This window comes from Manacus candei, unplaced genomic scaffold (assembly GCF_025592945.1).
Source record: "Manacus candei isolate 608988 ecotype Guabito, Panama unplaced genomic scaffold, ASM2559294v1 h1tg000051l, whole genome shotgun sequence".
In the NCBI taxonomy this organism is placed as follows: domain Eukaryota; kingdom Metazoa; phylum Chordata; class Aves; order Passeriformes; family Pipridae; genus Manacus; species Manacus candei.
In genome coordinates, this window is record NW_026138099.1 from 4,099,248 (window position 1) to 4,114,101 (window position 14,854).

The 14,854-nt window shown below is 39.8% G+C and overlaps 1 protein-coding gene across 4 annotated transcripts in view; it reads left to right on the forward strand.

Annotated features, from left to right (window-relative positions):
• MLLT3 (MLLT3 super elongation complex subunit) overlaps nucleotides 1–14,854 on the forward strand; it is a 119,706-nt gene that overhangs the window by 54,048 nt on the left and 50,804 nt on the right. For 3 of the 4 annotated variants that reach the window (XM_051801446.1, XM_051801449.1, XM_051801448.1), the window contains 2 exons: nucleotides 3,080–3,162; nucleotides 7,765–7,908. In XM_051801446.1, the coding sequence (XP_051657406.1) occupies nucleotides 3,080–3,162; nucleotides 7,765–7,908 (227 nt within the window). The remainder of the gene's footprint in view (nucleotides 1–3,079; nucleotides 3,163–7,764; nucleotides 7,909–14,854) is intronic. The other variant, XM_051801450.1, reaches the window with a different exon arrangement.

The following is a 14,854-nucleotide window of genomic DNA, read 5'->3' on the forward strand; positions in this document are numbered from 1 at the left end:
ATCCAGCAGCCTTACTCATTTCCTCACAGTAGGATGGGGGAGAGAACTGGAAGGGTAAAACTGAGAAAACTCGTGGGTCAACATAAAGACACTTTAAAAGGCAATGCAAAAGCTGTGCATGCAAGCAAAGCAAAACAAGGAATTCATTCACTACTTCCTTAATGGGCAAGCAGGTGTTCAGCCATCCCCAGGGAAGCAGGGCTCCATCGTGTGTAGTGGTGACTTGGGAAAATGCTGCCAATGTGTGGTTTAGGTCACTTAAAAATATCTCTGACCAACGGTATTAGCAAAAGCAAGTTTAATATAAATTTGTGAAAGTGTGACTTAACAAAGTTCAATGGCAAGGTTGGCTCTGTTACTACTACATGGATGAAATGCACAATGAAAAGTTGGATTAGGGTCAGCTTAGAATTATTTTTGTGGAGACCAGAGATGGAAAAGGGTAAGGATGCAAAAAGGTAAGGGATACCCTCCACTGGGACCCAAGGTTCAGAGAGGACCCCCTTTCTTTCTAAATTCCTTATGGAGCCTAGGTCCAGCGGAGTCTAAACTCAGTCCCAACCCTGAAGACTTTCCTGACCTGCTATCTTGTGTATTGGATTGTTCTCAGTTGATGAAGAACCTATTCAATGGTTGAGGAATATGCAGAAAATGTCACTCCAACATTTAATTAGGGGTCACTTTATTTAACGGATTTTAAGCTGTATCTTGATACCCTGGTAGAAGTGGTGTGAATCTGGGCACTCAATATGTGAGGCAGAGAATTTAGTAGGATTGAAAATGCAATGCTGAAAACTCAGTCTTCTTTTTTAGTCTCTTTTGTGCTTTCACTTCGGGGTTTTATCTTTGTCGTTAAATACATGTCAGCATAAGGTGTTGAGCAAATGGGCACCTCTTATTTCTACAGTAGGAAGTACTGTTTAACCCACACTCAGCTTAGTATTTTTTCCAACTGAAGACCACAGGCTGTTTGAAACCACCTCTCGGATTTGACTGATCACCGTAACACTTTCATTCAAAATCTTTCAAATCCCACTTTACAAACTTTTTTTTCCTGACAGGAGAAACAAACTTAAATTCCGTAGCTGCAGGAGGACTGTGTTGCAGAAGAGTCTTTGAAAGGTTATTCTTGCTCTGTTTTTGCCATCCTTTTCCCTTTCTATCGATTGCATGAAGTTAGCTGGGTAGTGATAGACAAGTGCAGTAGGTGAGCAAGGACTTCTAATCTTCCTCACTGTTGGAGTATAGAGATCGTATGTGAACCTTGCCTTGGCGTAATTGGGTGTGGACAGTAAAAAGCAACTATGCAGCTAACATGGCTTCAGCCTTGAGGCTAGAACAGAGGAGGCTTTTTGCCAAGGCCAGGGAGGAGTTTTTGGCAGGTGAACAAGTTTTCTCATCTCCTATGGACACCTGTTGTGATCCAGTTAGCACCGTACAACAAAGTATATTTTCCTTATGTATCCAATGCTATGTGAAGAAGAACCACATGTCTGAGTGTCATAAGCAGTATATAAGATGTCTTTCTTCTAATAAAGCCGACATTTTGCCGATCATACTAGTCTATGAGCAGTCTGTCCGTGCCCCTCCGTCAACACCTCACCCTCAAAGGGTTTTGTGCTAGCAAAGCAGGAGGAGAATGGCAAGGTGATAGGAGAAAATTCTGCTGTGTTCATTTACTTGGGGGTTACCGAAGCTTGCATGTCCTCAGAAAGTTAATGTACTGATTATACTATTGGGAGTGTAGCAGTGCTTATATTCCTGGATGTATGTGATGGCCTTTGTCATGTTTTTGGGATGATAGAGAGTTGAAAGTGCTCATCTGTTGTACTTTGCTAAAAAATAATTTTGGTAATCAGACCCTGTACAATTATTTGCAAGACTTGCTTTTAGTAACCTACCAGGCAATTCTGAAAGGAGCATATATCTGAGTAAATGGTGATTGATCTGGAGTTTGAATTTTTTTTTCTGATCAACTAGACTGACAGAGCTAGAGCAAATGTTCCTGAAGAAGTCAACCTCTTGTGTATAAATTTCATCGTTCTACTAGTCTACAGTAGGGAAACTGTCATTGAGGTGGTAGTGCCTTAGACATGATTTGTGATGCATAGCAATGCAGCACTTGGAAGCATCTGAGTTGAAGCTGCAGGAGATGCACAGTTTCTCATGCTCAGCCTACCTTTGTATTTATGTGTTACATGGACTTGAATTCTGTGATGAGGTTATCATGCAGTCAACCAGGAGAAGGCAGAGGTGGCTTATGTTCCAAGTTCTGTAACAACCTCCTTTTTGTCACTGTCTGGAGTTGACAGGCTAGTGTCACTTTCTTCAGAGAGCTCATGTTCAGTACTGTGGGGATTCAAAGTAGCTTAAAGCCCATGCATTGAACTGAAAACTTCAGGGAAAAGATTGTATATTGAAACTAGTAATATTCACTGTAACGTTATAGAAGTATGAATCCTTTAAGGAAAACCTGGATATTGTTTTAATATAATGCAATAGTTAACCTTCCTGAGGTTCTCCACTGTGTACTGGTATGTTGCATTGTGTCTCCTCCTCCCCCAGTAATGAAGATTTCGAATTTCTTAGCGTTAATCCTAATTTAATTAATTTATTTGTTTTCAATTATGTTTATTAGAATTGGGATTTTATTAATATTAGGTTGTGAATACATGAATGGCAGTTCTTCCCTCTACATGTTTTACTTTTTTGGGTTAGAATCCTATGTGATTTCTATTCCCAGAAAAAGCCTTGGCTGCAGAGTCTATGTACCATTGTGAGTACTTATTTGTTCCACCTGGTATTGAAGTTCCTGGTAGTTCTGCTTTAGCAGTCTCAAATGATGAAGAACAAAAAGAATAAATAAAATTTTGCTATCCCTAAACTGCAGGTTTCATGCAGGCAGGAATGACTTGCTTGCAAAATTCAGTTTGAGTTGTGCACAGTTATATCCGACTGTGTGTGTGCGGTTTTGTAATGGTGCTATATGGAAGTGTTATTGGAGATTTACTCATGTGGTTTACTTATGCATTTAAAACACAATTTTTTTGTATTAAATACAGGTTTTTCTCTGTTTCAGTGTGCAAGGATCCACCCTACAAAGTTGAAGAATCAGGATATGCTGGTTTCATTTTACCAATTGAGGTTTACTTCAAAAACAAGGTATGGAATCTCATATTTTCCATTAAAAAATTAAAAAATCAAGTGTGAGGTTTTTTTAAAGTTTAATTTGTAAACTTGGATAACAATTAGGCTTACAGCTAACTTTGTCAGTGCTGTTCCTCAACTCAATATTACTGTAACTCTTAGAAATGCATAATTTCACAAAATCATAGAATGGGTCATGTTGGAAGTGAACACAGTGGATCATCTGGTCCAAGCTCCCTGCTCAAACAGAGTCATCTTAGAGCACATTGCACAGGATCACAATCAGGTGAATATCCAATGAGGGAAACTCCACAACTTTGGACAATCTGTTCCAGTGCACAGTCACCTGCATAGTAAAGAAATTCTTCCTCATGTTCAGGAGGAACTTTGTGTACATCAATTTCTGCCCATTGCCTTTTATCCTATTGTTTAGCACCCCTGAGAAGAGCCTGGCTCCATCCTCTTGACATCCTCCCTTCAGATACTTGTAGACATTGATGAGGTCTCCTCTCAGTTGTCTCCTCGAGTCTGAACAAGCCCAATTCTTTCAGCCTTTCCTCATAAGAGAGATGCTTCAGTCAATCATGCTTGTCACTCTTCAGTCGACCTGCTCCAGAAGTTCCATGTCTCTCTTGTACTGAGGAGCCAAGAACTGGACACAGCACTCCAGATGTAACCTCACCAGGGCTCAGTAGAGGGGCAGGATCACCTCCCTCGATCTGCTGGCAATGCTCTTCCTAATGCATCCCACGATTCCATTGGCCTTCTTGGCCACCAGGGCACACTGCTGGCTCACAGACAGGTGGTTGTTCACCAGGACTTCAGGTTCTTCTCCACATGCTTTCCAGTATGTTGACACCCAGCCTGTGCTGGTGCCTGGGGTTATCCTACCCAGGTGCAGGACCCTGCACTTGCCTTTGTTCAGTTTCAGGCAGTTCTTCTCTGCCCATCTCTCCAATGTGTTGAGGTCCTTCTGAAGGACTGTACAGCCCTCTGGGTTATTGGCCACTCCTCCCAGATTTGTGTTGTCAGTGAACTTGCTGGGGAGCATCTGCCTCTCTATCCAAATCACTGATGTAGAAGTTAATCAGTACTGGGCCCAGTATTGATTCTTGGGGGACAGTATTTAGTAGATAACTAGTGAAATTAGGATTATTTGATTTAAAAAAACCCCAAACAACAGTTGAATGTAATTATTCTGAAGAATTACTAGCCCTGCTCAAAAGTGGACAGACTTTAAATAGTGCTTAAGAAAGTTTAAGAGTCACTTAAACTTGAGGAGAAGAAACCAATCTTGATTATGTTGATTACATAGGGGACTTATTGTTCTATTTTAGTATTGCAAATCTTTATAACTTGTTCAGGTTTTGGTCTTTCAAAACAGTCTTTTTTTGCACTCTTGCATGCTCTATCTTTTAGAAAACGTTCTTTTAGACTGCATGTGAGCCCTCATTCTACTCAACTCAACGTTACCGGGGCTCAGTGCCATTCTACCAAATGCAGTGCCATTCTACAAAGCTTATGTTATTGTAGTGTCTCACATTCTAGGTAATTGCTGCACTTACTCCAAGTCTCAAATAGCAAATACAAGGGTTTTCTTTAACATACATAACAGGGTCTATATTACTAATTACCAAGATGTAATTTAACTTAATTATTTTAATCAAGTCAGCATTACATCTTTAATGTGTTGAATGCTTGGTGAAAGACTAAACCAGAAAGAAAATAGAAGTGCATAAAAGAAGACTTTTTCTGGAACCCTGATCACTTAAAAATTGTGTTAGAGTTAACCATGTATGATTTCAAGTATGTATTCCAGTATTCTTTTATCTTTCACAGAAAGCTCTGTTAAGGTGTGAGATGTGGATAATTCTGCTCAGGCACTTTTTAAGTTGTAGGTTTTGAACAGGTAATTCTGACATGTTCCCTGTATCAATCTGTGAAGAGCAGGTCTTGGTCAACCCTGTTTGCTGTCAAAAATGGAAACAGAACTGCCTCAGTGAGTTGATCAGCCTTTTTGCTGTGCTCTTTAGCCCTATCTCCATTAGGGAAGTTGTTTTGATTCATTCAGGAAATCTAATGAAAAGCAATCTATTCTCCTTAACTTCTTTATTAAATGCTCATCCCAAAACTGTTCAAAGTAAGTCAGAAGACAGTGAGTCAATCACTGAAGCATCTCTACAGAAAGCTTCCTGCCCGACATTTCTTTTTTTGTTTTCCACTCAGACTTTTGCGTGCCTTTGCTGACTGTGGAGACCTGCAAGTCTCAGGAGTTCTCCAGCAGGAGTTCTGGCTTAGACTGAGATCAAGAGGGCAACTCACCTCACCCTCAAGCAGCATGTGGAATTAGAAAGTTTGCAAACATCCCTCACCCCTATTTTGGTGTCATGGAATACGACAAGCAGCAGTTGGACTGTGAGTCAGCTAGCTCTTCACACAGCTGCAGCAGCATGCCCTTCCCTGGGGTGGGTGAATGCAAAGGAAGAGTGGCACAAAAATTGAGCTGGCAAATTACCCCTTTCTTCTGGCTCAGCTATTCTTCCTCCCTTAAGCCACTTCACATGTATTCCAGTACAGAAAAAGAGGAGATAGACAGAAGGAGGAAGAGGAGACACACCATCATCATTTTTTCAAGGTAGACAACTTTTCAATTTCTGATTCAGAAAATACTGTAATGAATAGAGAAAGAAGGGGTACAGGAAGCCACCCAGGGCCACGGAGAATTAAATGGTGCCCATTCCCAGGACTAAAAAAAAAACTGGTAGAAAGCTTAACAGGTATTTCACAATGATGGAAAATATTTCAAACTTTAAAGAGTTAGGGAAATTACAACAACCCCTGCTCCCAAATTCAGCAGCAGCAGGCTATAGTTGTTAATCATTGAGACAAAGTCCTTAAAAATGCTTTTAGGTCAAAAGACTCCTACTTGGGAAAATGTAGTCCATACAGGATAAGGCTCATAACGTGCAGGATATTTTGTCTTCACTGTCACACTGTTTTTAAAATACAGGCAGTACAGTGACACCGAAAGTCTTTTGTGTAGTAATAGTCTGCTTTTTAATCACTGGTTATGTTCATCTGACTTTCCACAAAGTTCTTTGAAGACTTCCATTTATGAATTCTTAAAACTTTGCTTTTATGGCAAAGCTACTGGTACCAACTTTTTGCCTATAGCAACATCACGGTTTTCTAAGTAGACCAGGGAATAAGTCACTTCCATTTTTTTCTGCATGAAATCATAGATTAATATTTCTAACAAGAAGAAATATCATCATCGATGGTTACCTTTGAAAATGATCTGTCAAGAAAATAGTTCAGTCTAAGAGAACTGCTTCTTCTGTCTTCAGAAAAAGACAACTGCGAGCCTTTTATTTCAGGTCCCCTTCTGTTGTTTCTGCTCCAAGTCTAGAGATGAGACAGTTAGCATGTCCCTTGGCTGTGTTTGAAATCTCTGATTTAACTTTTAGAATAACTTGAGATTTCTATGCTTTCTATTCTTCCCATCCTTGGAATCCTGAATCAAAATTAAACATGGTTAATGTGAATTTTTTTAAGCATCTGTCACTGAACAGAGCATGTATTTTGATTACATGCAGTGTTGGATGTGTGCTAAGGTTTTGATACATCTCTTCCTCCTCTTCCATCATGGTTTCCTTTTTAATAAAACTTTTCCTCAGTTTTACTTTTTATATGTGTTCTACCCTGAGACGGACATTGGTTTGGTGACTTCTCTTGCACATCAGAACCTTTGGAGAAAGGGCTACTTAATAGTGCCTTAAAAAAGCACTTACATACAGCTTCTAGAAGGGACTGTGAAAATGTGTAACAGAAAATGTACTTAATTTGTTATACCAGAGAAAAGATACTGAAGTCGGTACGAAGACTCAGCTGAAAAAGGACACTAGTGGCATTCTCGGGGCAGTAGAGCACTGGTGATTTCTTTCAAGATACGTTTGCTCTTCCTGTTCTTTCTTTCTTCATATTGGTACAGGGAACATTCAGTTTCATTTTTTCACTGCAGTGGCAGAGAATTTGGATTGTTTGTAAGCTGTAGTACAACACTTGAAATCTATCTGGCCACATTTGTTCAAGGCAATGAAGTTTCTTTAGTAAATGAGCAGACCCCATAAATAGGAGATTAAATGTAGTTGGCTGCAGCAGTTTCATACTTAGTACAGCTTGTGGAGAAAACAATAGTTTGGCTGCAGTGGAGGAATTTGCATTCAACACTTTGTACAGTGTCTTCAGCACTCTCTAGGGCTCAGAAGTGTGATTGTGTTGGTGACTGAGTTACCTTGTGTCAGCTGAATCATGATACTTGCCTATGTGCATATCTGTAGCCTGTGCATAACATGACATAAGTGTTAATTAAGCCTGGTCAGAGCTTCATGAAGTTCATGCATTTTACCTTGTGTTGTCATGGGCTGATAGGAGCTTCTCTGATTTACTGTAGCTCAGCTGACGCTTGGTAAATTCCATCATGTGTGTCTGAGAACACAAAGAATGGTTAAAAATGACATAATTTTAATTTTAATTGACAGTCTTTTTGTAGCCCTTGTTTTCAACTTAGTTAGTTTTGGTGTTAGATGTTTCTATCTGGTTATTTTCAACCCTCAGGAAGAACCTAAGAAAGTTCGATTTGACTATGACTTATTCCTGCACCTTGAAGGCCACCCACCTGTAAATCACCTCCGCTGTGAAAAGCTCACATTCAACAACCCGACAGAAGAATTCAGAAGAAAGCTGCTAAAGGCAGGAGGGGTGAGTCCTGCACCCATGTCAAAAGCCATCACAATAAAGATGTTGCTGCTTATTGCTGGTGCATGATTAGTATGATAAGAAAGATTGACCTGACAGTGAAATGAAGTGTTTTTGTGATTAACTTCATATAGGAGCTCAGTACTTGCCTTTAAGTGCAATGGGTGAACAAATGAGCATGTGCCTACCTTAAATACTTGTTAAGATACTTGTCTTCACAACCAATTAGTTAACTTCTGCGAAAGCAGATCTTGGACCTTGTCATGAAGCACTGATTGCTTGGCTTTCCAGAGATGAAATACAGGATGGCTACTGTGATGGGACAAAGTAATAAGAAAATAAGATGTCATTCATTGAAAGAGATATGGTTCTGTATTAAGCAGAATAAATTCAGTGTTTATAAAGTAAAATGAGTTAGAATCTGTAAGTATAAACAAGCTTACTTAAATTTAGTTCATCAGTGTTATGCAATCTGAACCAGAAAAGTGTACCAGCTTCTTTACTTGTTGGTAGAATTAGCTGATGTAAAGAAACCCAAAGGAAGCTTGCTCATTTGGAGGAAACAGAGGGCTAGAAGGGCCAAACATTTACATTTACAATTTGTGTGTTAGTGGAAGCTGTTCTACTGTGTTTCAAATGATGGCAGAACTATTCATACTGTCAGGGACCACCAGAGGCGAGACCATTGGGCGAGACCAGGCTGCTCAGGACTTCACCCCTCCTTGCCAGGGTGTGAAACTTTCCCTGACCAAAGGTGACCCAGTCTCCCTGGGCCTGGCTCCACCACTGGGCTGTCTTCATGGACCTGCTGCCTCTTGTTCTTGTCCCATACACCACTGTGAAGAGCGTGACTATGTCTCCTCTACTCCTTCCCATCAGTGCCATGTTGATAGGAGGGAATGGAGGACCTGTTGGGTGCCCCCAAAGCCATCCCTCCTCCAACCTGAACCAGCCCTAGTTCTGTAGCCACTTCTCACTGCATAAGGTCTCCAGCACCACCGTCTCAGTGGCCTCTTCTTAATTCCCTACATTTTGTTGGTGGTGTTTCTTTGTTGGGGATCCAAACCATAAGCAGCACCTAGATAGAATCTGATAAGCTTCAAGCAGAGGGTAAAGCCTCTACCCTCTCCTGGTTCCCAGGGCTGTGACCTGCTCGCAAGACCTGGGGCACTGATAGCCGTTGTTTCTGCCACATGGGTGGCGCTGGCTCAGCTCACAGCCTTCCTGTGCCTGGGACCATGCCCCAGAGTTGTTTTCCAGCTGTAGCCTCATGGCTGCAGGGCTCTGCCTTGCTGGGACAGGACTTGACATTTGTTAATTGTCCTCATTGTATTTCATAAGGCTGCTGTTAACCCATTCCTCCAGACTGTCTGGATTGCTCCTACAAGTCCTGCTTGCTCTGGAGTGTCAGATGCTTCTCTTCCCCAGCTGATTATCTGCAGCCATCATGAGTGTCTTCTGTCTCCTCATCCGAGTCACTGATAGAGGTGTTAAGCAAGTCTTCATACTGTAAAATTACAAGTGTAAATGCCAGTGCTTATCTTTATTTTTAAACAGTCATAACAAAAGTGGGTAGCCATTTTTGGCACCTTTAGACAGCAGTGGGTTCTTGGCTAGAGATAAGAGGGAGTTAGTGTGAGAATGTTCAGTCTGCTGAAGAGAATCTTTGAAAACAAAGCAAAAATAAGTAGCATGTATAGTCTAAACTTTGTTGCCCTCCTGAAGAAGAGAACTGTCACAACTATAGTTATATTGAAATAGAAGCATGAATGGTGTTTTGTGTTTGCATTTTTTAGATGGAAGAGGGTATCCATGTCTGAACATTTGGCTTTTTAGTGTGTTTGCAAATTAAATAAGATTTTATTCTGGAAAACTTCATGAGCCACTGCCTTAGTATTAATTGTATCAGGTCAGTTGTCAATGGACAAGTTTTACCCACAAGTTAAATAAATCTAAATGATGCCATCAGGGACTTTGGGGTTGAGGGGCAATGTTTAAAAAGGTTAAAATAGGAAGTGTCTTTTTTATTGTTAATTTTCTGTGCCTTCTAATTTTAGCTTTCTTGAGTTAACAAAAGCAAATATTTTGCTTAAGTGTAAACAACAAAATGTGGCATGTTTTGATCAAATGCTTTCCCTAAATATATCAGTGTGATCATTCTTAGAATACATTGCTTCATTGCCTTTTGTCTTCTGGATACTACAAACTGCTCAAACTGCATGGCTTGCTTTTTTATTTTTCTCCATTTCCCCAATTCCTTTTCAAGAAATAAGTACCTTCTGGTGAAGTTACCTGTGTTTTCTGCATCCCTTTATGGACTTTCTGACCTAGGAGTGTATCTGGTCTGGTTGACAGAGACAATGTAACAGCATTCTGTGTGTCTTGTTACTGACAGTCTCTGTGAAGGGCTTTCATCTCCTAATGTTGAAAAGTCCATTGCATTTTATGAAATACTGTAAACAGGCTTTTGTTAGGCTCTTGTAGAAGGCCTGGAAATTCACTCTTGCTTCCAAGTGTGTGTAGAACAGACAAGAGAATGAATGCACAAACATTAACTCACTTGTAACTTCCCTGCTTTAGGCTGAGAAAAGCATTTACAGGATAATAAAGTATGAGATGGATCTTGCACTTACTTATAAGTCAAAACAATACTTCTAGCTTATGGCTGTAACTAGTCAGTGAATTTTGACAGACAACAACTCTGACAAAATGAAGCTCATGCCCTTCAAAATGAATGAGATACCCTGTTAATGTAAAACACCTATTGGTAGCTTTAAGTAGAGTCCTTTAACATGGTGGACTTCTGCTTACATGCTTTTAAATAATGGTCTAAATTGCTTGACTTCTGTGCACCTCAAAATCCTGATCTCTAGTTTTTCTCCCAAGTGAAAGTTATGGGATGTGTTGTTCCAGTGACATGAACTACTAAACATGATTACATCTTATTTGCAAAAATATATGTGTATTACAAATCGTATATCCTTCTGGAGGGAAAAGGGCAAGGTCACCTGGTATCTGCATGCTGCTATATTCAATATAATCCTGCCTGTGTGTTTGTCACTTGCTGCAGATTCCTTGAATTATTGCTTGGATGCTCTCAACTCCCCTTTTCTTTCTCACATGCATCTTGTGGCATCCTGAATGTGAACTAGTCAAGGTTACTTGCTAGAGCCACTGTTCTTTTGTCTTTCAGACTAAGGAAGTTTTATTACCCTTCCCCATCCTTCATGTGCCCTAAGGCCTGACTGGCTGTCCTGCAGTTCACTGGGATATGAGTAATATTGGGATATTTCAAGTAATTAAAGAAGTGAGAACACAACTGTAGTACAGTCTTGCAGTGCCACTGTGGCCATTCTAGTAAAGGCAGACAGGACATTTAGGGTGGTACCACTCATGTAGATTAACTCTGTGGAATATTTATATCTTAGCATTTTATTTGATATCACTGGAATTTAAGAATAAATGTGCAGTTAGTCTTCATTAGGAGGAGGTCATCAACTTGCTCATTTCTCTTCCAATCTGACAATTTAATTTTCAACTCCTAGAATAAGGGTTTGATTTGGCTTCAGAGACTGCATTTCTGTAGTGAGGCAGGTAAATAGGAACCTTTGGTTCAGTCTTGCATAGGCTATATCCAATTTGCAAACTTCTTAGTCAAAGTTTTCCACCTTCAGAAGTATATTTTCTACATGGATCTTTCCCCGCCTGTTGGAAAGTTTTAGTTACACTTGAGTCCATCTCTGCCATTTACCTAATTTCAGTTGACCTTGTTCTCATAATTATAAAAACAAATGTGTACAGAAGAAATAAAACCTTTTCAAAAGCACACTGGGCAAATTCAACCAAACCATTCAGGACAATCGTTTATGTTCTATTTATTTGCATATATATTCTAAATGACATTTCTTTTAGAAAGGTTTGCTGTGGAAATCATGCTACTGAGAATTATTTGCACCATTTACTCAGTGTCATTCCTAATCACCTGAAGCTAACATGTATACATGTATTCTCATGTGAACTAACAACCTGTTGCTTGAAATCCCCAAGGACACCCTGTATACAAATAATAACTTTTAGTTATTCTATGTGTTACCAAGCAAGTCATCAAGCTACTGGTAGTGACAGAACTATATATGCAGTCTCCTACACAGCTCATCCTCTAGGCTGAGCACAAAATTATGCTTGAGTAGGTACAGTAGAATTGAAGTTTTCATCAAGTGAACAGCAGTAGGCGTTGATCCTTACATGGTCATTCCTTCCTAGATTTTTCAGTTATCTTCTGTGATTAGTTTCAACCTTGACACATGAAAGAACCTGAGTAAAAAGAGGCACCACTATGATTCCTGCATGTAGGTATGGGAAGAGAGGTGACACTGGGAATTTATAGTGATTAAAAAATAAACTTCAGAATTGAAGTAGATTTTGAATGTTGAATCCCACTGAAAACATTTGTAAATACAGTCTGACTCCATTGATGTATTTTGTGTTGTCAGCAGCACTGCTTTTTTGGCTTGCATGTTTTTCAATTTCAAAAAAAATTAATTTTTATTAAATTAATTTTGAACATGCTGAATGACCGCTACCTAACATCTTAAAATTGAACATTGCCTCTGAAAACAGATTGCTCAAGCAGCACTGTTTTGAATATAATGTTATAAATAACTAAATCTTGATTTTTGCAGGAAAAAGTAGTGAAAATATTTTCAGTCCGCATTAAGACGGCAATTTAATACAGCCCAGTCTCCCATAGTTGCAAATAAATAAATAAATAAAAATATTTGTACTATGTAATGCTCCCTCCTTTCTGGAAGGAGAGTCAAAATTAGTTGTTTAATTCAGAAGTAACAGACAACATTTAATAGTTGAATTTTTTTTCCTAAAAGGAAAAGCCTTATAAATGCCCCTTAGAGAGCACTTACCACTGTGGACAAAAATAGTAAAATTCATAACTTTATTACAGATTCACGTGGCTATTAATGATACAGCTTGAGGTTTCACATTTAGAGGATGAAAGAAATAGGTTACTTCTAGACTAGTAATGATTCGTTTTAGCAACAGATGAGTCCTTTGTGACTGCTTTCTGTAAAATGTGTTTGGAAATACAAGCAACACTGCTTCTGTAGCAAGACAACTCTTTTCTTGCACGCAGTTAATCTATTAATTAATCCGATTCCAAGTGTCTGCTCAATTTTTACAGAAAACTACGAAGGTAAAAATTCAGGTTTTGCCACAAACCTCTGCATTCAGGTGTTTGAGGGTTTTTTAGAAATATTTGTGATTTTACTGTTTTAACAGTTTTCAGTCAGTTGAGATGTCTGTGTAATGCTAGTTCTAAAACCTATGTTCATAATCCATGTAATGAAGATGAAATCATGGGGATTTCCCTCTTTTCTCTATCCTTCCTCTTTTGTTGCAATTCCTCGGTGTCAGAATAGTTGGCTTTTACCCAGAACCAACCCTAGGTATAATGCTCTTCTAGGGAAGGGATTATCTTTAATCTTGTTCTTCTTATAATTAAATAATTGAATTTTCTTCAACTACATATTACTTTGCTTTCAAGCAAATAACTTTAAAAATATTCTGTGTTGGTTTAAGTAGGAATAATAGTTGTTCAGGACACCTGTATTTTCATTGTTACTCTTAGTGCTTTCAGCAGTGAATGAATCCGTTCTTCACTGTAAAGCAACACAGGGTGCGGCAGCCCAGAGCCACACAAAGAGGTCCATTTGTCTGCTACTGATGAGTATAATTCATCTGCAGTGCTGTGGAAACGTTGTAGTAATGTTTCATTTTTCCCGGAATTCTAGCAGATAACTCATGGCTTTTACTGAAAGTGCTGTTGGAATTTTTCTGCAGCACACTGTGGGAAAGCTCACCAGCCTGTTCTGAATATGCTGTGTGAAGGTGTTCTTAGGTGACCAGCTCAGTAAATGAAACTACAACAGTTACCTTGGTGTGGATCTGATTATTCCAGCTTTGTTGAGGGCTTCCCTTCATTCAGGAAAATGAAAAACTAGGAGACAGACAACATATTTTTGGTAGCAGTTCATTCCTCTGCAGAAGCTCTGTGTTTCCTAATAATGAAATTGTGTTGGTCTGGAGCAAGGTGACAGCTCATGCAGCTCCTGACTGTGTAAGTATGTATGTGGGGTTGGTAGATCTATGGTTCCTGTGTGTCAGGAGTGGCATGATCATAGAATAGTTTGAGTTGGAAGGAAACTTTACAGGTCATCTAGTCCAATGACAATCTAGGGTCATCTTCAACTAGATCATGCTGCTCAGAGCCCTGTCCACCTGACGTTAAATGTCTCCAGGTAGGCATCCTCTACCTCTCTGGATAATGAGTTCCAGTGCCTCACCACCCTCATTGTAAAAAAATTTCATCCTTACAGCTAGTATAAATTTACCCTCATTTAGTTTAAAACCATTACCCCTTTTCCTATCACAAGCCCTGCTAAACAGTACCCCTCAAGCTCTCATGTATTCCCCTCTTTATGTAGTATAAGTTTGCTGTAAGATTTCCCCAGAGCTTTCTCTTCTTCAAGCTGAACAGCCCCAACTCACTCAGCCTTTCTTCATGGGAGAGGTTCTCCAGCCCTCTGATCATCTTTGTGGTCCTCCTCTGGACCTGGTCCAACAAGTCCACATCTTTGCTGTGCTGAGGGCCCCAGAGCTGGGGTTTCACCAGAGCAGAGGGGCAGAATCACCTCCTTCAACCTGCTGGCCATGCTGCTTTTGATGAAGCCCATGATACAGTTGGTTTTTTGGACTGCAAATGCACATTGCTGGCTCTTGTCCAGCCTCTCATCTACCAGCAGCCCCAAGTCCTTCTTGGCAGGGCTGCTCTTCATCTGTTCATTCCCCAGCCTGTATTGATACCATGGGTTGCCCTCACCCAGGTGCAACTCCTTGCACTTGGATGTGCATTTGTACAAATTAGCAATAAGAG